Raw genomic sequence first — 22,098 nt, 5'->3', positions numbered from 1 at the left:
ATATACCTGGTAACTTATATTATATTAAATAATATAATAATATAATATACCGTTTGATTGCTTCTATCCCAACGAAATCTCATTGTTCTTCGCTGGTTCTGATGTGGTAACTACCGATTCCACACTATTACCTCTGGGATCAGTACTCCGTAGTTCCTACTTAGCTACTGAACGATGTGACGATCATCCTGACGGGGCAGTTGGCGGTTAAGTAGTGGAGATTATGATTGTCCTCCGTATTACGCCACGCTTACTACCGAGTTGCTTACTGGAATAGAACAGCCAAAACTCGTTTAAATTATAGATACTCCAGAATTTCATATCAACTGGTTTATTAATCCTAATAGTAGTTCAGTTCAAGGAAAATACAATAGTGATGAGATACAGAAACGTCAATAATCATTGAATAATGGAGCAAGCCTAGGCAGACTAGCTGCTCCCCTCATCGCCCCCAGATGGGCATCTTCGGGCATCTTCCAACCACCGCGATGGAGGAACAGCCAGCACACCGCTCAACCGTTCATCTGCCGCAGCAAGACTCGCCGTCTTTTTCCTATAGCTGCCTCTGCAGACAACACGGTAAACGGGTACTCCATACACCATATTCCGTGCCTTGCGATCGCCTCGGTAAGTTGCAACTCCTTATCTTCTTCTCCCCGCATCAATCACATCTAATCTAAAGCTCTGACCATCCACCAAATCAGGCAGGCAATCCGGATCTAAGATAGCTTCGACAAACAGCGAACCACACCCATGGCCTGAAAAGACTGAAAAGAAACGACCATGCCGTCCCCTTTCCAGGAACGCCCCCTGCTAGACCGGCTGCTCGCCTCGCCGCTCACCTTCTTCCTCCACCCGATCCATATCCTCCTGCTGCGGCTGCGCGGGCCTCCTCACCTCCCTCCACCACAGGGCCGGCCCATCCGCGTGGTGTGCATCTCGGACACGCACACGCAGGAATGGCCCGACGTGCCGGACGGCGACCTGCTCATCCATGCCGGCGATCTGTGCAACGACGGCAGCGTGCGCGAGATCCAGGCGGCCGTCGACTGGCTCAAGACGCTGCCGCATGCGTACAAGGTGGTGATCGCGGGGAATCATGACAGCTACTTCGACGTGCGGTCGCGGCGGGACGAGGATCGCGACAAGTCCCTGTCGGCAGTGTCCGCGTCGACGGCGTCGATCAGGTCGATCGATGACCCGGATAGCCACCGCATCGACTGGGGCGAGAACATCCACTACCTGCAGCACTCGTCCGTGACGCTGTCCTTCCCAGGGACGTCGCCAGACCAACGCACCCGCACGCTCACCGTCTACGGCGCCCCTCATATCCCTGCCACCATACCCTTCGGCCCCGAACACGCCTTCACCTACCCGCCCCAGTACGACGCCTGGACGGGGACGATCCCGCTGGAGACGGACATCCTGGTCACGCACACGCCGCCGAAGGGGCATCGCGATCTGGGCCCGAGCTTCAGCATCGGCTGCCCGTATCTCCTGGCGGAAGTGTGGCGTGTCCGACCCATCCTCCACGTCTTTGGGCATGTGCATTTCGGGTACGGGTCCGAGCCGGTCTTCTGGGACGAAGCGCAGCGGGCGTGGGAGCGACTGTGCGCGCGGAACCGACAGACTCGTCTGGGATTCATCTACGATGCGTTCAGCATCCGCAGCTGGATCGACGCCGCCAAGGTGGTGGTCTACGGGGTTGTGGGTGTGATCTGGTCGCGGGTCTGGGGCGGCGAGAATCGGGGATGCGGGTGGATGGTGAATGCTGCGTGCATGTATCAGAATTCAGGGCGGTTAGGGAATCCGCCGCAGGTGTTTGTTTTGTAGGGTCGACCTGGTGGCAATTTCTTTCTTCCAGTGACAAGGGGGAGAAAAAAAAATCATTTCCTGGCCAGGTGGTTTGTTCTGGACATATATACAAAGGAAATAGAGAGAAGAGATGAAGGGGAGTGGAGAACTGTTACAGCTAGCTTATGTCTTACGATCATGACGACATTGATAATAACCAATTATGATATCTCTTAACAAAGCATTTATCTAAGAATCTAGTATTTATCCAGGATAAACATGCAGATAGATGGATTTCTGACACATATATCTATGTACGTACATGCAGACAGACAAACAGATAGAACATGAAAGCGACATTCATTATGCAGGTACAGACTCCCGGTCTATCAACGGGTATACAATAGTATATCGGATGCAGAGATATCGATAAATCCAAGACGAGACTGCTCCTTCTACAGCTTCGCCTTCTCGCTAAACCTCGGCGACTGCAACGGGTCGTACACATTCACGCCCAGCGTGTCCTGCGGGACAACCGCATGGTGGCCCGACAGCAACCCGCGCAAGTCGAGCATGCTCGGGTTGAGATCTTCAATCTTCGCCGCCCCGATCAGACGCATGTTCATCTCCATCTCGTCCTTGAGCAGCTGCATGGCGCGGTCGACGCCCTCCAGGCCGTACGACGACATGGCGTACAGGAACGGCCGGCCGATGCCCACGCCCCTCGCGCCCAGACAGAGCGCTTTGATGATGTCGGTGGCCCGCCGGATGCCGCCGTCGATGTAGATCTCCAGCTTGTTCTCCCAGCCGCGTTCGCGCAGCACGGGCATCACCTCCGCCAGCACCTCGATGCCGGAGCGCGCGAAGTCGAGTTGCCTCCCGCCGTGGTTCGACAGGACGACGCCCTGGACGCCGGCCTCGACGGCGCGGAGCACGTCCTCGACGCACTGCACGCCCTTCAGGACGATGGGCATCTTGGTGATGGACTGGAACCACGGGATGTCCTTCCACGAGAGGCTGGGGTCGATGAAGGACGAAATAGCGCGAGCGGCGCCCTGCGACCGGTCGACTTTATCGCCCCCGGACTCCTGCACGTTCGCCGCCTTGTCCGAGAACTTGGAGCGCATGTCCTTCTCCCGCCGACCCAGCTGCGGTGCATCCACCGTGATGAAGAGCCCCTTGCACCCGCGCCTCTCGGCGTGCTGGACGATGCGTTTCGTGATCTCGCGGTCCCGGTTGACGTACAGCTGCAGCCACTGCACCTGGTCGCCCTGACGCGCGTCGACGATCTCGTCAAACGAGCACGACGCCAGCGTCGGGATCATCTGGATAACATTGTGTTTGTGCGCGGCCTTGGTCAGCACGACTTCGCCCTCCGGGTGGCCCAGTTTGCCCAGGGCGGTGGCCGTCACGTAGAACGGGATCGAGACCTTGGAGCCCAGCATGGTGGTGGAGAAGTCGACCTTTTCGACGTCGACGAGGATCCGCGGTCGGAACCAGATCTTGTGGAAGGCGGAGTGGTTTTCTCGCATGGTCTGCAAAGTCAGCACGATTCATGAATCACAATGGTTTCGTTTTCTCGTGTAGATTCCTACAATTTCATCATCTGCGCCACTCGAGTAATACGCCCAGGCCGTCGGCTTCATGACATAGCGCGCCACAGCCTCAAAGTCGAGCAGGTTGTAGCATTGGGACAGCGGCGGCATGCGCTTGAGGCGTTCCTGGCGCTCAATCTCGGCCGGATCCTGCACCTTCTCCTCCTGCTCGACGGTCGCCATGTCGACTTCGCCGAGGTGCTTCGACGGGTGCAGATACTTGTCGAGCGTATCTGGAGGGTGGATGGGGTCGAATTCCGCCGTGGCATCTTTGCCGGCGTACTTGAGGATGATTTTCTGGCCGCCGGGGTGTTCTAGAAGTCAGGCTGTTATCTGCTGTTCTTCGATCATGCAGCGGCAGCAATCCTCCTACCTGGCAAGAATTCCGTCACGTCGTAGGCCTTTCCGTGGACAATGACCCAGCACGAGTCCTTGGAATTGTGCTTGGCGACCTCAGCGCCGGTGAGCTTGGCAGGCTGCTTGTGAGGCATGGTGTTGAATCCAAGAGAGGACAGAAAAAGTAGTTATAGTTATAGACAGAGGGGGGTACTGCTGGACAATTGTCCACAATGAAATAGAGGAATAAGAAACAAAACACCTCTCCTTTTTCTTCAGCGCTGAAATTGAATTTTCCTCCGGGGGAAAGGCCATTAAATGGTCAGCAGAGCTGTCCTTCTATACTCCGTACTCAGCGGATCGGCTTCGGGGTAAAGCAATGCGGGAGATACGGTTGGCGGGCGTGGAGAAGCCAGGGCTTCTGGCGAATGGGAGGGCGCTGAAATGAGAGCTTCCGGCTCCAGTTGGCTGCGGGGAGCCTCGGGGAGGTTCCTCTCGGCCGATTGATGATGATGATTCTTGGAGCTCTCAGATCTGCCGGCAGTTGTAGATAAGCTTGAACAGACTCCGAGTCTACGACTAGTAAGTAGATGTACCGTCATATTAAATACAAGAGAGCCACATGCGTTGATGACCAGTTTGACTGTCTGAGATCAAGTAGCCAGCCTAATGCCCGTCAATTCTTTCTTAATAACCCATCTGATCGGTATTTTATCGTTCACTCCTGCTCAATCTCTCTTTGACGTCTTCGCTGACGAGAGGTTGCACTGGTCTGTCTGCTGTGCAATATTAGTGTGGAGTTGACCTCGCGAATGGAATATTATTTTATTAATAAGCGGTGGCTTCTCTCCAATCGGGCCCCCACTACCTACACTACAAGACCGCCCATCTGATAGTATGCAATAATAATATCGAGCAGAACAACTGAAGCTGAAGCTGACAGATGATTCACAATAGGCATGACTCTCAGCGTTTGTAATCAAAAGACAAGACAGGATGTTAGGGAACAGGCAGTAGGCCAGCTGATCTCGGCACCGTGACTCTGGCTGGGGTAATTACAAGATGACCTTGTCCCGCGGTGCCGCACCACCCTTCCGCACGGTCAGCCTCTTGACTCCCAGCAGGCTGCACAGAGACGACATTCACAGATCAGTCTCTTTCTTCTGCCTATTTACACTGCTTATTCTGGTTCTTTTATATACCTAGCCACTTCTGCTGGATCATGATCCAGCCTGCTTGCTTGGTAGCCCCGCCATGAGCTCCTCTCTCGAGGCCAAAATCGTCGTGCTAGGCGCCCAAGGTCTGTCAATAATCCTCTTATCTGCTTTTCATCCTGCTAAAACGATTACAGGTGTCGGCAAGACATCCCTCGTCAACCGCTTCGTCAAAAACTCCTTCGATCCAGCCACCACCACCTCAACCGTCGGTGCGTCGTTTGTCACCAAACGTGTCCTCGACAGCACCTCCGACACCATCGTCCGCCTGCAGATCTGGGACACGGCCGGCCAGGAACGCTTCCGCAGCATCTCGCGTCTCTACTACCGCGGCGCCAATGCCTGCCTGCTCTGCTACGACATTACGGACGAGGCTAGCTTCCGCGAGATGACAGGCTGGCTGCAGGAGCTGAAGAAGAATCTCGGAGAAGACAACCCCATCGTGATCCACGTCGTGGGCACCAAATCGGACATCGTCGCACTGGATCCGTCCCGTCGCAAAGTGCCCTTTGAGCGCACCATCGCCTACGTCGCCGAGCAGCTCTATCCGTCTCAGGCATCCACTCCGCCGCCTACCGCCGGATATGGCAACTCCTCCACAACCCTGCAGAGCCCGGACAGCAAGCGCAGCAGTGGTTTCTGGGGTCAAGACATCGGCTGGGATTGTTGTCACGAGATCAGTGCCAAGGACGGTGAAGGCGTCGAGGAAGTATTCCGTGTCATCGCGCGGAAGTTGGTCGAGCAGCGCAACAAGCAGCTGGGCGAGTCGAGCTTATCTTCAAGGACCAGGGCCAATGGAGATGGTCGTAATGCCTCTCATGACGCGGCCGGTGTCGACGGTAATGGGACCTTGCGCTTGGGTGCTGTTGACAAGCGACGGAGCTGGTTAGGCTTTCCGCCTGGGCTGGTGTTGAATGAAGAGGTTCAGTCTCCGACACAGGCGGCCAAACGGAAAAGCTCCTGTTGCTGACCACTTTCCACGTTCCCATGCTTTCTCACGATCACTATGAACAACGGCTCTTCTTATCTGCATTTTGTGGGCACTGGGCGTTTGTTGTCTTGATGGATGGATAATCTTGGATTGGGCGGATCAGCGAGTTATTTCAGCAGGGTGGTTCATGTGGTTTGTTTTATGTGCTTTTTTACGATGTCTATGAGATCTCATGATTTATCTATTTCTCTTCCTTCAGTAATGGAGCTGCTGGACATGCCTCGATGGCGTTAGGAGTATTTATTTGAACGATATCACGTCTGGGAATTATGATCTCTGCTTTTGTTTTGTCTTGTCATTATACTAGGTCGCTGATTGGGATCAGAATGGCATACTGTACTTTTTTTTTATGTTACCTGATAAAAATGAAACTATTTTCGTAGTATTATTCCTGCCGTGATATATATCAGCAGGAGTGTTGAGTATACTGCCATACAGTACACGTGACCCTACAGTGAGAACTTCCCCGTGCTTTTCTCTTTCTCTTTCTCTACTGTAATCTCCCCTATCCCTTCCCTATCTGACATCCTGTCTACTACTAACCAGTTCATTTGTTCAATTTTTCATCTGTACAACCCATCATATTAAACTGCAAGTCAGACGGAAATCTGTGCCGAGAAGTTCGAACACGCAGCTGAAACCGTGGCTCGATGAAATTGGAACAATGGCGTCTCGTCTAGGCGTTCGCTCAGCTCTATGAATGGTTTAACCGTCCAACTTATCTGCAGGCTAGGCTGCACGCCAGCCAACCAGCAAATGCCCTTCCAGGCTTCCAACCAGGGTCCAGGGCGCACTGCCCTCTTCTCTACGGAGGGATATTATTAATTATCGGAAACTGAGTCGGTGCCCTTCTTGGAAGCATTCCCCAGACCCATGTACTCCATATAGGGCTAACTTTAACCGTTCATTAACCCCGGGGCCTAGGGATGTTAACTCGAGGATGACTCGAGTGACCGACTCGACTTGAAACGAAACTCCGATCACGCCCGTGGGGCACGCCCAGTCAAATTCAAGGCGAGCGTTATTAATATTTAATTTTGGAATGTGGCTTAGAAGGTGACGGTCCAATCATGGCAGCGACGATGTTGGTTCACTACAGTATGTATGTATCGATCTTTCAGGACTCAGGCCAGATTGGCATTTGCGAAGTCCTCAATTGGTATACCTGGCAGTATACCTGGCAATTGTCAATGCCGTTGTAAATGCTCTGGATGCCGTGGACTGTGAAAATCATGCTGTACCACCAATCTGAGGTCTCCATCCCGTATTTCGAACACAGTTGCCGCAAGTGATCTGTCCACGCATTGTGTCTTTTCTGCCAGTCTCGTCTGATCCTACTGCTGATGTCCCACGCATACAGCATGTGTATACTGCCATCTCCGCTACCGGTACAAACGACGAAGTGCGTGACTGTCAGAGTTATAACCCCTGCGCATGGGGCGAATGACGCCCGATGGCGGGTATATTGCCGTGTTGGCGCCCGCAGAGCCCTGTGGCTTCAGGCTTCAGGCATCCCTAATCCCTAGGCGATAGCGAGAGCCTCATAGGCTGTAGTCGCGAGCCTCACTTACTGTACATACAGTTGATAGGTCGTGCCCTAACTCCGTCTTGCCCAGCTGTAATATATATCGTTACTATCTCCGTGACTCAGCTGCAGCCTTGTTTCTTTTCCTATCTCTTTGGTCCCTTATGATATTCTTCTTACTCTACGATTGTACTTTACAATCACTTGTTTCTGAGCTAACGGATCTTTTCCTGCTCTGCTTTCAGCTGTCTAGCTGCCTTCCTTTTGCAATATTCAGGCTGAGCGGCACACTGTTACCCGCTCAGCCTTCCGCTGGACTGTGTTACAATGTCAGGCGCCGAGGTATTGGCAGTCGTGTCGTGCGTGGCAGCGAGTACGTCATTGACCTCCCTGGTCGATAAAAGGACTACTTCTGAATGTGGGGTTTTCCCTAGCTGACAACTATCGCAGTTATCTCTGCCTACAACGATGGAAGCGAGCTGGTCAAACGTATCAAGGCGAGGAGACTAGAAAGGAAGCAGGCTCTGGAGAATCGTCCAACCAAGGAACTCGAAACCTCGCTCACCCTCGGCCCGGTTATCGTCCAGGGTCAGTACGACAATGACTATCGACGGTTCGGAGAGGTGAGTCAGTCAACATAAGCCATGTTCAAGAAGACATCAACTGACAAAGCTTGCGGCTGCTTTCCTCAGCGGTACGCGCAAGGCGACCATATCGCTCGCGAGCAACTAAAAGACATCATCATCAACCTGCAGATGGCGCTACTGACAAACCTGTCGATGTCGTTCACCCGCGACGTGGAGGTTGATTTCGGTACCTTGCAGATCGCTTCGGATAACAGCCGGGTCGACGCGGTTATGGCGTTGTGCCAGCTGTATCAGAGGCTGGCGCAGGCTGAGCCGCTGCGAATAGCACCTGGCAATCCTCCTGCGACGAATCCTCCGACGGCGACTGGATACTCTCCGCTTTCGCAGTCTCCGCCGGAGCAGCGACTCTCGCATGTCAGCACGCTCTCTTCGACGGGGAGTTTCAGCACGTTGTCCACCAGCGAGCCTGCCCATTCGCACTGGAATCGTCATGAACAATCCACTCCATACACTCACGAGGCAAGACGGGCATCCGGGGACTCGACCTTGTCCACTCGAACACGGTCCCTCTTCAGCAATCTGCGGAAACACCGTCACAGTACTGAGAATCAATTTCACATCCCGCCTGTCACTGAGGCAGCGGAAGAAAGAAATCCGCACAGGAACAGGTTAGACGCGGGAATGTCGACGTTCCCGGACGCTCATCAGGGACGACCATTGCCAAATCACAGTCCTCGTGGATACTACTCCCCTGATGAAGTCAACCCGTGGGCACAGACAGATCCCGAGGAGGATCCGGCTTCGACTATCCCAGATCGATCATACGCTTCGGAGACGATGGAAATCTTCGATCCGGACGGCTGGGGCAGTCTAACACCAGAAAGAAGCACCTCCGCCCAAGTCCGGACCGCCTCGTCCATCATTTCCCGCCATTCCAGCCATTCCTCCACGAGCGGAACAACGCTGCCCATCTCGAGCGGGACATCCATGACTCTATATCTCCCCTGCGAGGAGAACAATTTCGCGGGTTTCTGCAAAGGCGCCTGGAAACTACAACTTGGCCTAAAGAAGGCGTTTACAATCCGCATGCGTCCCTCAGGGATGTACGACGAGATCCCGTTCTGGCGCTGCTCGAAATGCTGCTACGAAGGGCCCGTTCGGGGGGACTCCTCTCGTCGATCGTCATGGAAGTACGACGGCGAAGTGCGCGTCCACGAACAAACCGGCATCCGGTACCGCTGGGTGTTCCTGGCCAAATCGCACGTGCACATGAAGCGCATTCCCGAGAAGACGGATGGCTCGGTGGGCACGTTTGGGTGCGTTTTCTGCTGTGCGGAGCGGCATGGCCCGGCGCCGGTGTTTGGAAACCTGGCCAGCTTCATGGAGCATTTGCTGCTGCGGCATCGTCAGATGGCTGACTCTGACTCGCCGGGGTTGGAGGCGCTGTTGGATCGGACGAGATGTATTGTGGGGAGGGTGGCGGATGATTCAGAGGATTTTGATATCAATTTGCCGTGACTGTCGTCTGTCTGTCTTTCTTTTTCTTTTCTCCTTTGTACTTCATGCTTTGTTTTATGGAAACAGAATACCCCGGGCGTAGAATTTGGCGATGGCGACGGCGTTGGAGTTATTAAACAAAAAGAGGGTTATGGTACAAGATCCTATCCTATATATATATATATATACACCAGACTTGCCCTCCAATTGTTCCTTGTTAAGGGATTTAGAATGTACTCATTCCAATTACAAGATCCAAAAGAGCCCTGTATCAGTATTTATTGTCACTACCTCCCGATGTGAACTTGGGGATTAGGTAATTTGCGCGCCTGATGCCTTCCTTAGACTAATAATGGTAGCTGTTTCTCAGGCTCCCTCTCTAGAATTATTGAACCCTAATTCCCTATTACCTATCACCACCATCGTAGGCCATTATCCTACCATCGAAAGTTGATAGGGCAGAAATTTAAATAAACCATTACTGGCACAAGGCCATGTAATTCATTAAGTTATCATAAATCACCAAGGAGCCCTAAAGGGCATTGGTTTTTTTTATCTAATAAATATACCCCTTCCAAAGTCGGGGTTTTCAGCCTGTATTAGCTCTAGAATTACTATAGGTATCCATATAGTAAGGTACTATCAAATAAACAATAACTGATTTAATGAGCCATTCGCGGTTTCACTGTATAAATTGCTTATACTTAGACACGTCATGGCTTGACCTTTGGGATCATACCTTACCACAGCGGAACCGAACACATACTGTAATTTTCTACATAGTTAACATGGTTGAAAAAGGTTCTATGTGATCCACCATGGTCGATGATCACACCTGCACTACAATAGGCACATAAGGTAAGTAGGTTATGAGTTGGTATCGTACCTAGGCAAGATGACAGAAAAGGTGCCCAGTAGGTCGTGTGACCTGTATGTGTACGCACCTGACCAACCAATATAGAGACTTATACCTACCTAAGGTAATTTAATTTGCTGAATTAGACTTGCAAAATGTAACGATAAAAGTGTATTTCCATGATAATAGAGTAGATAGATAGAAGTAGATGAAGCCAAGCAAACAATCACACAAACAGCAGCAAAGTAATTACTCCTACATAACCATTTGTAAATCCTGTTTGTCATCTGATGAGACCGTAGCAATAGTGGACCAGCCACCAGTCACCACACGGTCCACACCCCCTGATGCCAAAAAAAAAACAGAAGCTAAGCCCAATTTAAAAAAAGCATCGACATGTACATACAAAGGGGAATAGTTAAAATTAGAAATGGATTAGATGGAGTGAAAATGGGCAAAAAAAAAATAGAAAAGAGAAGAAATAGAGGAAAGAATGAAGGAAGGAAGGAAAATGAAAAAAAAAAAGAATTCCTACCGCTGGAAAATCGCCCTCATGCCACTGGTCCAGCTGGAGTACACCACCTCTCAGTATATGCGTCCTTACCCGTGCAAACCGGACATCTCGGAATTTGCTGCTCACATTGCTCGTTGGCATTACATATTATGAACCTTCCGTTGCATGGGCCTTGTTCGGGAGGACTGATAATATCATTCCTAAATATGTACATATGTAAGTAATATAACAACGAAGATGACGACTGTGAGAGATAACGGTATCCAAAGGGAAGAAAAAGGAAATAGGAAGAGGAGATATATGATATAAAAACGTACCTGCAACTACCCATTCCTCCGCCATCTGTCTCTTGCCATTTAACTGGCGGCTCCCATGCAGGACTACTGCTCTCGCTTGGGTACCACAGATCCATCGGATCCGTCACGTCACGGCCATCGACCCCCTCGTAGACTTCGTCCAGGTGCTTGACTAGAGCATCGCGGAAGATCTGAGTGTTCTGGTTCCTGGAACGAGATGGCACCGCTGCCTTCACGAACTGGTCGATGTTAAGTCGGATTTCACCCGGGCTGAGCCGCCGGTAGGCGACCACCTTCTTGTTGCCGTCGAAGCTACGCAGGACGCCATCGTCACCGAGGTGGAAGAATCCCTTGGGATCGATTTCCCTAACGCGTATGGCATCCCATTGATCTGGTGCGTGCTCGCGAGTGATATTCGTTGTATTCGGAAGCGTCTTGTCGTCGTTCACGACGGTCTCAACAGACATGAGCCCTTCAGCAGGAGGAGCACGAGACAGCAGATCTGGTCCAGACAGGGACTTACTCAAAGGGTTGATCAGGACCAAGAGTGGATATGGAAGACCATAGCCAAGTTCAAGGCCCGCCGGTTTGAGTCCCAGGCCTGGAAGAGCAGCCGAAGGGTTAGATATAAGCAGCCCTGCGAGTGCCGCTGCAGATGCAGCGGCTACAGTCAGATGCATCAGAGACGAAGTCATACCGAAGAATATAGAGTGCCTCGAAAAAGATTGGAAAAGATGTATGGTAGACCTGAAAAGTAGACCTGAAAATATCGTGTTATCGAGAAGAGCAAGAAGCAAGCAAATGTTTGATGATGATCCAGATAAGTATCTCTCACCATCTTGCAGAGTCGCATATTTATGCCCTTATAGATGCTTGGCGTGACCCCCAAGGGGAGGAATTCGATAGTCATGGACGGAACATGGCGTCGATATCAGCGAAGAACGAAGGTGTTACCCGGTGGGAATGAATGGAATATGAACAAAGCAACCGCCGTTGAGAGAGAGCGCAGATCGGTTTTCATCAAAATGAAAATCGATCAAAGAGACAATGTTTCCGTATATGCGGCAGTCCGGGTCGAATATCATTTTGAATGGCAGATGCCGTCAACAAGGGCAACAGTGACTCTGCCTCTGCATATACATCACTGTATAGAAAACGGCACAGTGGTAAACTGTCCTGGTTGGCAAGTTCCCTCGTCAAACAGCCACGAGTTGTGTCGATGATGACAGGGTAAAAGCATCCATTCGTTTGTCAGCAATTAATGTAGATAACGACAATGGAAGGAAATACATGCCCGGCAAAGCAAAAAGGCGACCTTTTTAGCCACATCAGACAACAAAGGCGACGGTAATATATAATTATCAGAAAGAAAGAGAACGAATGACGGAAGAGCCCCACAAAAAAAAAAAAGTAGGCATACAGGCCTCTTATAAACAAGCCAAACCCACCTTCCCTCATTCCATGGTTTTCCATCCCTTTCATTGTTTCGGGTAATCGCTGGCAACTGCCCAGCCTAGGTAACTCCAAAGGCTGACGAAATATGGTAGATGTGATGGTAGACAAGTAAGCAAGCACAGGCCACAACCACAATTCCTAAGGAAGACAGGATCCTGATGAAGCTGCGATTCGACACCATGTACAGTACGTACACCCGGGAGGATACCATTGAAGAAGCTCATGCCAAAACTTTCAGATGGCTCTTCCACAATCCTGGATAGACAGCGACTCAGAATCCGTCTGCAGTTTGGAAACATGGCATTCTGAGGAATTACAAACCAGTCTGGAGGAGCATGGAGTAGACGAATCCTCGCCAAACGACCCGGGGCAGAATCATGACTCAGCACCCATGCATCCCTCAGATAGTCAAGACAGCTTCGAGGTGAACACTTGACCACCGATAATAGCATTAACTCCCACGGTGAACTCGACGAGTCAAGACTGCGACGTGAGGCCCGAGAATCGTATTTCCCAAACTTTGGAAAGCAGGCTCTAATTCTACCAATCCGACACTGAGAAATAATACGCCATTTTGATATCCAGAGATTATTGCCAATTTTGATTCATTAATTAAGAGCGGCAAGCTTGTTGCAGGTCACAAGTTCTGTTTTTTTTCATCGATGGGCTCGACGAATTCGATGGTAATTATTGGGTGATGGCCGAATGCCTTAAGATGTGGACGAAATTGCTGGATATCAAAGTCTGCGTATCCAGTCGGTCATTAATGAGTTTGAGCAATCCTTTTCTTCTTGCCCTGGCGGCGGCGGCCTTCGACGGAAACTTCACGAGTTGACCAAAGAAGACACGGTGCGTTTCGTCCATGATACATCGAGTCCGACAAAAGATTTGCCAGAGTGAAAGATAAGGATGACCGGTATATCAATCTGGTGAACAATATCGGTTGGCAACACACTCCCTTCTAACCGGTCTCGGCAACAGCTTTTCAGCCTCGGAACTCGAGGAGAGACTTGAAACTATCCCTCCGGGCCTCGATGACCTTTTTTCGCAAAATGTAGGCCTCTATCGAGCCATCTGATCGTGTCCGATCAGCTCGAATGTTCTGCGTAGCGATTTTCAAGTATTTGATAGAGGTTGTCTCAGCTTTGTATCTCAGAAAGTGACCACGTCCCCCAGCTTTCTCAACCACAGCAATGTTCTTAGTCTACTTGTGTCTGCCTCTTTGGGGGCAACCTCGGGAATTTTCAGGCGGGAAAATTGTTCTTTAGGCATTAAAGTGACAAAATATCTCCTTAACTATAGGGCTTCTCCTAACGAATAGCTCCTTTAATGGCTAGTTAAATATGAATCTTCTTATATAGAGGACTAAATAAATCTTATATGGACTCTTTAGACTTTGTTCTTACTTAACTCTATTATCTTTATCTATAAATTAGCTTGCCCCAGGGAGATTTCTAACCTTCTTGAACTTTTCCTAAGAAATGATGCTGATGCTAGTGTTTATCTCCTTAGGTATCTGATGAAGAAGAAGAGTATCAAGGGGGAAAAGTGTCATTTTGGGTGGGCCATTTTGGATGGGTTTGGAGCAGCCGGTCCAAATTTGGGATCCCATGAACGCGGAGACCATTCTCCAGCTCCTGCGACGGAAGTCTCCAAAGGACCTAGAGTCTAGGATGAGAATCCCGTTCTGGAAGAGGCAACAGTCTCCAACCCCAAAATGTCAAGTCGAGCGTTTTAATTTAGAGTTCGATAAAGTCCAGGATACTGCCTATTTCGCAGTTACAAGCGGATGTCTCTGGACAAGCTCGATATCTCTGAAATTGAGATCACAGCTGCTGCAGAATCCATGGATCTAGAAGATTGGTACATACGCTTTGGAATATTAGAGTAGCTCAGGAGCAAATGAGTTGCATGGACAACAACAATCTGGTTCAGAGAAGCCTGGGCACGACAGAGGATAAATTTAGATAATATCAACCAATGCCAACCCATATATGATATTCACTATGTTAGGAGATTCCTTATAAAGAATATCACCTAAACAATGGTATTCTCCACACAATAAGAATGCCAACGTCGTTTCTTAACCCTCTATAAATAACATCTCTGCATGAATATCTGACTGGACTGGTGTCTGTGCTGAAGGTTCCGGAATACGCAGCGGTCATGCTCTCAAACTGACTTTATGTCTTGGCTGTTGACTCCTATGCAACCAGTGGCCCCATTGAGGCATCTCTTCGTTGCTTTTGCAGGCTCTCCCTCATCTGCTCAAAAATTGACTACCTTCAACTGTTGAGGTAGTCTGTTTACTTTTTAACCTTCTATCATTTAAACTGGCACTGTTAGGATCTTCATCTCGCTATACTTCTGAGCACCTGTCCGGCAATTAGAACACTGTTTATATGCCCTGCTACTTTCTGCCATTTCAGATTAAATTGACTATTCTTTTTTTCGTGCAACCCTTCGTGCTGGTCTAGATGGAAACTGTGGCCAGCTGTGAGCAAAATCAATTATGGGAGTTTTGCTTGTAGATTTACAGAGAAATGCATAAACAAGATTTGGATTTCTCTACTTGCCTACTTTTTTTTAAAAACAAAAAAACCAAAAAGGTCTCCTGTCTCAATGGTTTTAAGCTTTGCAGAGAGTATCAATCAGACGGCCCTGAGGTTAGTTTTTTTTTTTTTGAGACGGACTTCCGGTTTCTCTCAGGAGTGAGGAGGAGGGACTGATTCTCGACACCGACACGGCAGAAGCCCGAAAGAAAGAAAGGTTTCCCGGTTCCCTAAGAACGTGCGATGAAAGTGAGTTTTGCAGTTGTTGGACAGATATCTTGCAGTTTGGAGGAAGGAGGGATTTCTGCGATAATTGTGTACTGTACTGTACTGTAACTACTGTAACTAGGGGGTTTGACAATCGACGCAGGTGGTTTCTGCCTCCAGCTGTCCCGTCTGTATCCGGACCTGAGCTTCATTGTCCAGGATCGAGCCCCCGTGCTCGAACAGGCCCAGAAAGAGGTCTGGCCCCAGGAAAACCCCACCGCTCTGAGCCAGGGACGCGTGAAATTCATGACCCACAACTTTTTCGACCAAAACCCCGTCGAGGGAGCCGATGTGTATTGGCTGCGGTACATCCTGTATGTCAGTCACTTGGTGGGTTTCAGCGGCATCGAGTGCTGATATTGTTTTCTCCATCAGGCATGACTGGTCCGACGACTACTGCGTCTGGATCCTCAAGGCTCTGCAGCCGAGCATGCGCGAAAACTCGCGCGTCCTCATCTGCGACCAGGTGATGAACACCACCGTCGGCTCTGAGGGCATCAAGCCGGCGCCCGAGCCCCTGCCGGCCAACTACGGCTATTTCACCCGGTACAGCCACCAGCGGGACATCACGATGATGAGTGTCATCAACGGCATCGAGCGGACTCCGGCCGAATTCAAGGCGATTATCGAGCAGGCTGGACTCGTCATGAGCAAGATCTACGATTGTCGGAGTCAGGTTTCCCTTGTCGAATGTGTCTTGCCGCCGTCATCTTGAATCTAATGAGAAAGGGGCAACTTTGGGCTCTAGTTCCTTGTAGGGATTCTCGTCTAAACGCTCTTTTGCCAGGAATGGGAATCATTTGGTCTCTACGACGAATTTTGTCTTCCAACCCTATCATGATAGTGTGATTGAATTCATTACCAGTCATATTCCATGATGGCTTCATCATAAGATCCGGCAAAGCACGTTGCCTTCCGCCCCTCACGCGTGGACTGGGGCTCATATGTAGTTTGAACGTCCCCCCATCCAACTGACATCCTACGAGGTTGGTCAGCTTGATTTCCGGGGTCGCAGAGCTGCGACGAACGGTTGTACTGGAACGAGAATCTCCTTGGTTGCCAGGGAGTAAAGGACGTGCACGCTATACGTGTTGTTCCCCAATGATCGTTCTTTCTACGTGGACCGCACATTGTAGTCGGAGCAGTCTCCCAGATATCTGTCCTTCCAGATCCAACACCTACGCAACTAGGAAACTCATAGAATAGGATGGGGAAGACAGTCTCTACGAGGAAGCATCGGGCTTCCAAGACCCGCGTACAAAGCTCTGCAAACACGCAGCGTTTCCCGGCCAAATTCTCGTCTCCAGCCGACAGAAATGCTCCATTTCGTTCCTACCAGTCCAGCAGCCCATCGCTCTGCGTACGCCGTGTCTGCAGACGACCGGTCCATCGATGACCTGCCTGTATCTTATGTTTTTGAGAGAATCGGCTTCATCAAATTTCAGAGCAAATGAACATTTGACGAGTCATTTTGCCGAGGCATTTATGACTACATAGGTAGTCCTTCGATGCACTACCTGCATTAGCTACCTACCTTCTAGCCACCTTAGGTAGCTCCTAAGGTATGCCTGGCAACAGCCCATTCCATTTCGGGGCAACAAAGCAGCCCTGGCAGATCTTCATATAATTCTGAACGCTGTGGACATACCTTATCTGATACGATATTTGCTATCGACAAGTCAAAAGAGGTTAATAGCTCCGTGGTGACCAGGGTCTCCAGCCATCGGTGAAAGACCAGCTCGCTATCTCTTATATCCGAGTTCCTCCAGAACAATGAAGCGTCCGTTTCTATACCCCCGGCCGTTGAACTAAGCTCCGTTTAGGCCCGGAAATGGACATCATGGACCTCTGTACTCCGTATCCTGACTGTACGCCGGTCCTTGTTGAGAGTAGGATAAACCACAGAGGCTTAACTTCCATCCCTCACCTCGCTCAATTGTCCGTCTGAAACTCGACAGCTGATATTGTTCATTTGTTCTGTCGACTTGGACTGGCTCATTACTCGTCTGGGTTTGGGCTGGAACTCGCTTGCTGCGCCGCTCGCGTTATCGCTGCCTCGCGTCGTCACCCTCGGAAACTCGCCCACCTGGAGGAGGGAATTACGCCGGTCCGACTGGACCACAACGGGCCCCTAGCGCAGATCAAAGCTACCATTCAGGACCTCCTCGCCCTCCACGGGAGGTCAATAATGAGCCTATGTCCAGACAGGAATGCTGGAGGAGACGCTGCAGACTAATACCCTAGGCCCTCTCAATCTCTACCGGGCCGTGCTGCCGCACCTGCGTGAAAAGGGCTCAGGGTATCCCATGGCAGGTAATCTGTATAACGCCTCCAAGGCAGCTCTCCATGGCTCACTTGGGGATCCGTCATTGTCTTGTTGAGCCAGGTTTCTTCCGGAGTTGCTCAATCCATCTGCCAATATTGCAAAGACGGTTCCTCGAGGCGTCTGCCTGCATATGCTGATCTCAATGCCACTACAGACACTAATTTTGCTGCCTTCCACGGTTCTCAACTAGGGGACCCTAGGGGGCTGAGATCATCTATGATGTGGTCACATCTACGGGCTGTGCTGCTGGCCGTGACCTACCTGCCTGCTACCATTTACAGAATTTTCAACCAGAAAAAAAAAAGATTTAAAAGAGGGCTGATATAGATCCAAACACATGCTTTGCAAATATTCAGAACGTCAGACAGAGCAACTCACTGCCCAAAATTTAAGCCAGGCAGCCGGAAACAGAACAGACTTCACTCACTATTAGCGCTGATGGCGCGCCATTCTTCAACCAGACTTGCAGATCTCCTCACCGGCGTCACTCATGGCCGCTTGCAGAAGTGCTTGCGGAGGCATTCATCTGCCCAGTTGCCTTGCCTTGTCTTACCTGCTTTTTGTGAACCCACCAGGGTCTATCTATCCCTTGGGAACTTCGGATCTCTCATTTAAGTAAGAAGTCAAATTTGCGCATATATATAATAATAACCTGCGCGAGAGATATTATTGATAATAATTCCGACATAATTTGCCTTTACATCCTCGAGACAGCAGCGCCCTTGTTTGTGTTGTTCATACAGTATATATATGGATTATTATCGGTTCTCCGAGGCGAACGGAACTTGCCCTCGCTCAGCTCAGAACGAATTCTTGGACTTTCTCGATGATCAGAACTTCGAATACTCTAATATTAGTCTGTGCCAATCGGTCGACCTGGTTTCTAGCTATCGCCCAATAAATACGTATCAAGAAGTCGTGGTTGGTTGGTTGGTTGGGTGTGAGGGTATTATTTCAATCGCTCCGTGAAAGTATCTGGCTCTGGGGCCATTTTCCTGGAAAGTTGACCTTTGAATTACGTATCTATTTCTCCCTTTTTGGGATGAAGAAAAATGGTATAAATGATTATGGAATAGAAGATGTTTTATAGAAGGTCTTTTGAGATCTGGCTCGGATATGGAGTGCCTTGGCAAAAAAAGAAAGGCTTTCAACGTAAGTAATACCCGAAAATATATATATTTTCTAGACGCTTCGTAGACGTTATATACAACTACTCCCCAATTATTATCACTATCTTTATAAACCCATAAAAAGCCGAAATTATTTAGCCTAAAAATAAATAATCGCATCAACATATCCAACATCCCAAGTCACACGTCCAAGTTCAAGAAGCCTGTTCGATTTATTTTTTCCTTTAGAGATCGAAAGCTGAGTTGCGTAATAAAGCATTACCTGTCCCGTGCCTCCAACAAGAACCGGCCGACTGGCCTAGTGGATAAGGCATCCGTTTCCGGTTCCGGCGCACAGCTGAGCTGGAGAGCACCTGGTGTGCGGAAGATCGCAGGTTCGAATCCTGCGTCGGTCGAGTCACACAACTTAAAAGGTTTCTTTTTTGCGCCCTTCATTTTTTTCTTCTTGCCTTTTTTTGGGCGAATTTTTTTTTCTTTCGTCCGGCGGGACTATTATTTAGGATACGTAGAGAGGGATAAATTTTTTTTCCTGGACCTATGTATTTATTTCCATGGACGATGGGTTGCTGATAGACAAAGCTTGGTCACTGGTGCCACATTACTTCGTATGAAATCAGATTTATCATCAATATGAATTTCAAAAAGCGCCCAAGTATACCAAGGTATTACTTACTTTATTCTCCAAGTTGGGATACAATTGCATGGTTTTATTGATTCAAAGACTAAAAACATGCGAAAGCTTCTCACTAGTCACGTGACACCAATTGATATAACACGATTACATAATCACACTACTGATTAGTAATCAAACCCTTTACGTCACGTGCTTTATGTCTCACGTGATACTCCATACACAGTACATACATATACAAAATCTATTGTAGGAGAGGCGCCCTTTTTTCTTTTCCTTTCCTTTTCTCTTTTTTTTTCTATGGTAATAGCACTTTTTTCGGGAACGGAATTGCGGTCGAATACCGTCCTAACATTGATAATCGGCCTGCGCAAGGACACATGTCTGTCGGCCCCGTCTACAACACTCGCGTATCAGGTACCTACCAACCAGATTTACTCAGTAATGTAAGGAACGCATCCTAAACGTTAAATCCAAAAACAATAGTTTTCAAATTCCGTCTAATATTATTGATGGACTTACTTTCTTTTTCCTCTCCACTTTTGCCATTCAGCCAGAAAGAAAGTAAATGCCATAACATTGAGGTCGTTTTCTGCGCTTATAAGTTATTCTACCTACCTACTCCGTACTGTACAGAGAGGTACATACAGTGCAGTAACCCGCTGACATCTATCTAGGTAACGAGCACGGCCGATCCGATCCGATTGATGCTCCCCAGACTCGAGGGCTACGGCCAGGGCCGAGTATAGCCTATATATACTCCGTAGTATTTAGGTCACTAGGTGTTCGCACTGTACTGTATGTACTCTCTACTGTACAAGTCGATCCAGTCGATAGAAGTTCTCATAGAAGAAGAGAGGCGTGACATACTTACCGATTGTAGTCGTCATTATGGGGGGTTAGAAACCGTCATCCAACCATTATGGAAGGGTTTTTTTTTCTGGAGAAACGTTACCTAGGAGGAAACATCAATTTCTAGGAATGGTCTTTCCACAAAAAGCCTTTATATGTATGTATAGAACATACCTTCCTAATATAACCTCAAAATTTAGATATTTTAGATTACCTAGTGGTCACATTAGACGGTTTAGGAAGGAGAGAATTTTTTTAAACGTTGATTTCATTTTGACGTTGAATTTTTCTCAAATGGTTCATCAACCGTTTGAGAACCATTGATCAACGGTTTATAAAAACCCCGATGGTCCCATATGGACTGGTTAAATACATGTACGACCAGGATATCGAATGCCTGTAAAAAAAGCCACCCGGATTTTTACATAGGTAACTATTGTTCTTTACATACTTGTTCGACGGGATGAGACGAGAGGAGACACCTGCCTAGATTAATACACATTAATATGGCCCAACCCAGAAAGATATACCATAGGCGTGGTGAATATCCTAGGTAGCGATCGATTGCTGTCTATCCATATGCTGTTGCATGTGAGTAGGTATGTAGGTACCTACCTATCTCCATTTCCACTACAGTACGCTGACAGGACAGATAAAACTACATAAAAGTCAACTTCTATATACCTAGTTTTGTGTGGATTGCTGGTTTCATTTCATCTCTCTCTCTCCCCCTCTCTAGTGCACTAGATTGCGTGCTGGCTCTACTACACTACGCAAGACGGTTTTTCTAATCCCTAGATTGATTGGTAATGGTTGTTTTTGATTATTTTAACAAGGGCAGAGATATGAGAGCCCTCTATAGTAGACGCCGATCAGTCCAGCCAGCTGAGGTAGGCCCCAGGGCCTTCCCTATCCAATCCACCATAGCACCCTTAGGGTAAAAATATCAGCCTTGTCTAGGTTTAGAAAACGAATAACTCTTAAGAGTATGTTCCTACCTACTATCTTATTGCTCCTTCCTCCTTTATAACATATTTTAGTCAAGGGATATTATCACTCATAGAATAATAGCATAACAAAAGGATAAAAAAGAGAGATACTGTTAATCTATTCTACCTAATTTCTCCGTCCTCTGACAATCCTATGCTTAGGCGGATGCCTCTATAATAGGCTTACCTTTCTATGATTCTACCATAAGGGCTTGAACATTTGTTTTATTTAAAATAAGAAGATATTATATGCCTCTTAAACTATCTTGCCATAGGAAGAGTGATAACACCAAGTAGAATTAGTGAATTGTAGTTTAAAACTAGTTCATTATCAATAGCTTTGTCATTAATTATTGTCAGGTGGGTAGAATAGCAAAGACTTAACGACATTCATTATTGATGACTTATTCTCTGCCTTATGATATTAAGCAATATCATAGTCGAATCAAAAAGGTGACCTTTGCTCCATCCACATAATGATATAGACTACTACACCCCAGCACCGCATTGAGGTGCGAGTCCATCGCTGGAAGCTGTCTATCTAATATATGTACAGTATACTGACGGGATAGACAAAACCGTCAGGTAGGCGCCTGGGAGTCCTAGGTGGTTGTGATCTCACCCGTGAACTGAACCAAGCAAATACCCGAGAAAAACGGAAGGAGACGGAACTGATGGGCCACATTTGTTT

At 48.8% G+C, this 22,098-nt stretch overlaps 7 protein-coding genes and 1 non-coding gene across 8 annotated transcripts, besides 2 other annotated features; 6 read left to right on the top strand and 2 right to left on the bottom strand.

Annotated features, from left to right (window-relative positions):
- Positions 1-783: 783 nt before the first annotated feature.
- VTN77DRAFT_9661 (uncharacterized protein) lies at positions 784-1,833 on the top strand (the record flags this gene model as incomplete). The annotated part of the gene is made up of 1 exon (XM_069426292.1): positions 784-1,833. One exon carries the CDS (start codon positions 784-786, stop codon positions 1,831-1,833), a length of 1,050 nt encoding a protein of 349 aa, XP_069273775.1.
- A 416-nt stretch (positions 1,834-2,249) lies between these two features.
- Positions 2,250-3,880, bottom strand: VTN77DRAFT_9660 (uncharacterized protein; the record flags this gene model as incomplete). The annotated part of the gene is made up of 3 exons (XM_069426291.1): positions 2,250-3,329; positions 3,390-3,703; positions 3,763-3,880. 3 exons carry the CDS (start codon positions 3,878-3,880, stop codon positions 2,250-2,252), a joined length of 1,512 nt encoding a protein of 503 aa, XP_069273774.1.
- A 1,099-nt stretch (positions 3,881-4,979) lies between these two features.
- Positions 4,980-5,909, top strand: VTN77DRAFT_9659 (uncharacterized protein; the record flags this gene model as incomplete). Its single annotated transcript, XM_069426289.1, has 2 exons — positions 4,980-5,025; positions 5,077-5,909. 2 exons carry the CDS (start codon positions 4,980-4,982, stop codon positions 5,907-5,909), a joined length of 879 nt encoding a protein of 292 aa, XP_069273773.1.
- A 1,873-nt stretch (positions 5,910-7,782) lies between these two features.
- On the top strand, positions 7,783-9,560 carry VTN77DRAFT_9658 (uncharacterized protein; the record flags this gene model as incomplete). The annotated part of the gene is made up of 3 exons (XM_069426288.1): positions 7,783-7,828; positions 7,906-8,078; positions 8,148-9,560. The coding sequence occupies 3 exons, from the start codon at positions 7,783-7,785 to the stop codon at positions 9,558-9,560; spliced, it is 1,632 nt and encodes a 543-aa protein (XP_069273772.1).
- Positions 9,561-9,891: 331 nt separating this feature from the next.
- Positions 9,892-9,988: a sequence feature (Protein overlapping with rRNA (VTN77DRAFT_9657, KAL1962456.1) was converted to a misc_feature.).
- Positions 9,989-10,048: 60 nt separating this feature from the next.
- Positions 10,049-10,200: a sequence feature (Protein overlapping with rRNA (VTN77DRAFT_9657, KAL1962456.1) was converted to a misc_feature.).
- Positions 10,201-10,926: 726 nt separating this feature from the next.
- Positions 10,927-11,900, bottom strand: VTN77DRAFT_9656 (uncharacterized protein; the record flags this gene model as incomplete). Its single annotated transcript, XM_069426287.1, has 2 exons — positions 10,927-10,963; positions 11,227-11,900. The coding sequence occupies 2 exons, from the start codon at positions 11,898-11,900 to the stop codon at positions 10,927-10,929; spliced, it is 711 nt and encodes a 236-aa protein (XP_069273771.1).
- A 3,825-nt stretch (positions 11,901-15,725) lies between these two features.
- Positions 15,726-16,194, top strand: VTN77DRAFT_9655 (uncharacterized protein; the record flags this gene model as incomplete). The annotated part of the gene is made up of 2 exons (XM_069426286.1): positions 15,726-15,793; positions 15,855-16,194. The coding sequence occupies 2 exons, from the start codon at positions 15,726-15,728 to the stop codon at positions 16,192-16,194; spliced, it is 408 nt and encodes a 135-aa protein (XP_069273770.1).
- A 1,116-nt stretch (positions 16,195-17,310) lies between these two features.
- Positions 17,311-17,766, top strand: VTN77DRAFT_9654 (uncharacterized protein; the record flags this gene model as incomplete). The annotated part of the gene is made up of 3 exons (XM_069426285.1): positions 17,311-17,347; positions 17,438-17,660; positions 17,724-17,766. The coding sequence occupies 3 exons, from the start codon at positions 17,311-17,313 to the stop codon at positions 17,764-17,766; spliced, it is 303 nt and encodes a 100-aa protein (XP_069273769.1).
- A 1,456-nt stretch (positions 17,767-19,222) lies between these two features.
- On the top strand, positions 19,223-19,330 carry VTN77DRAFT_t131. Its single transcript has one exon. It is a non-coding gene; the product is annotated as a tRNA-Arg (tRNA).
- Positions 19,331-22,098: the final 2,768 nt, after the last annotated feature.

Source organism: Rasamsonia byssochlamydoides, assembly GCF_041956645.1.
Source record: "Rasamsonia byssochlamydoides strain NRRL 3658 unplaced genomic scaffold VTN77scaffold_91, whole genome shotgun sequence".
Classification (NCBI taxonomy): domain Eukaryota; kingdom Fungi; phylum Ascomycota; class Eurotiomycetes; order Eurotiales; family Trichocomaceae; genus Rasamsonia; species Rasamsonia byssochlamydoides.
This window is presented reverse-complemented; position numbering and strand designations above follow the sequence as displayed.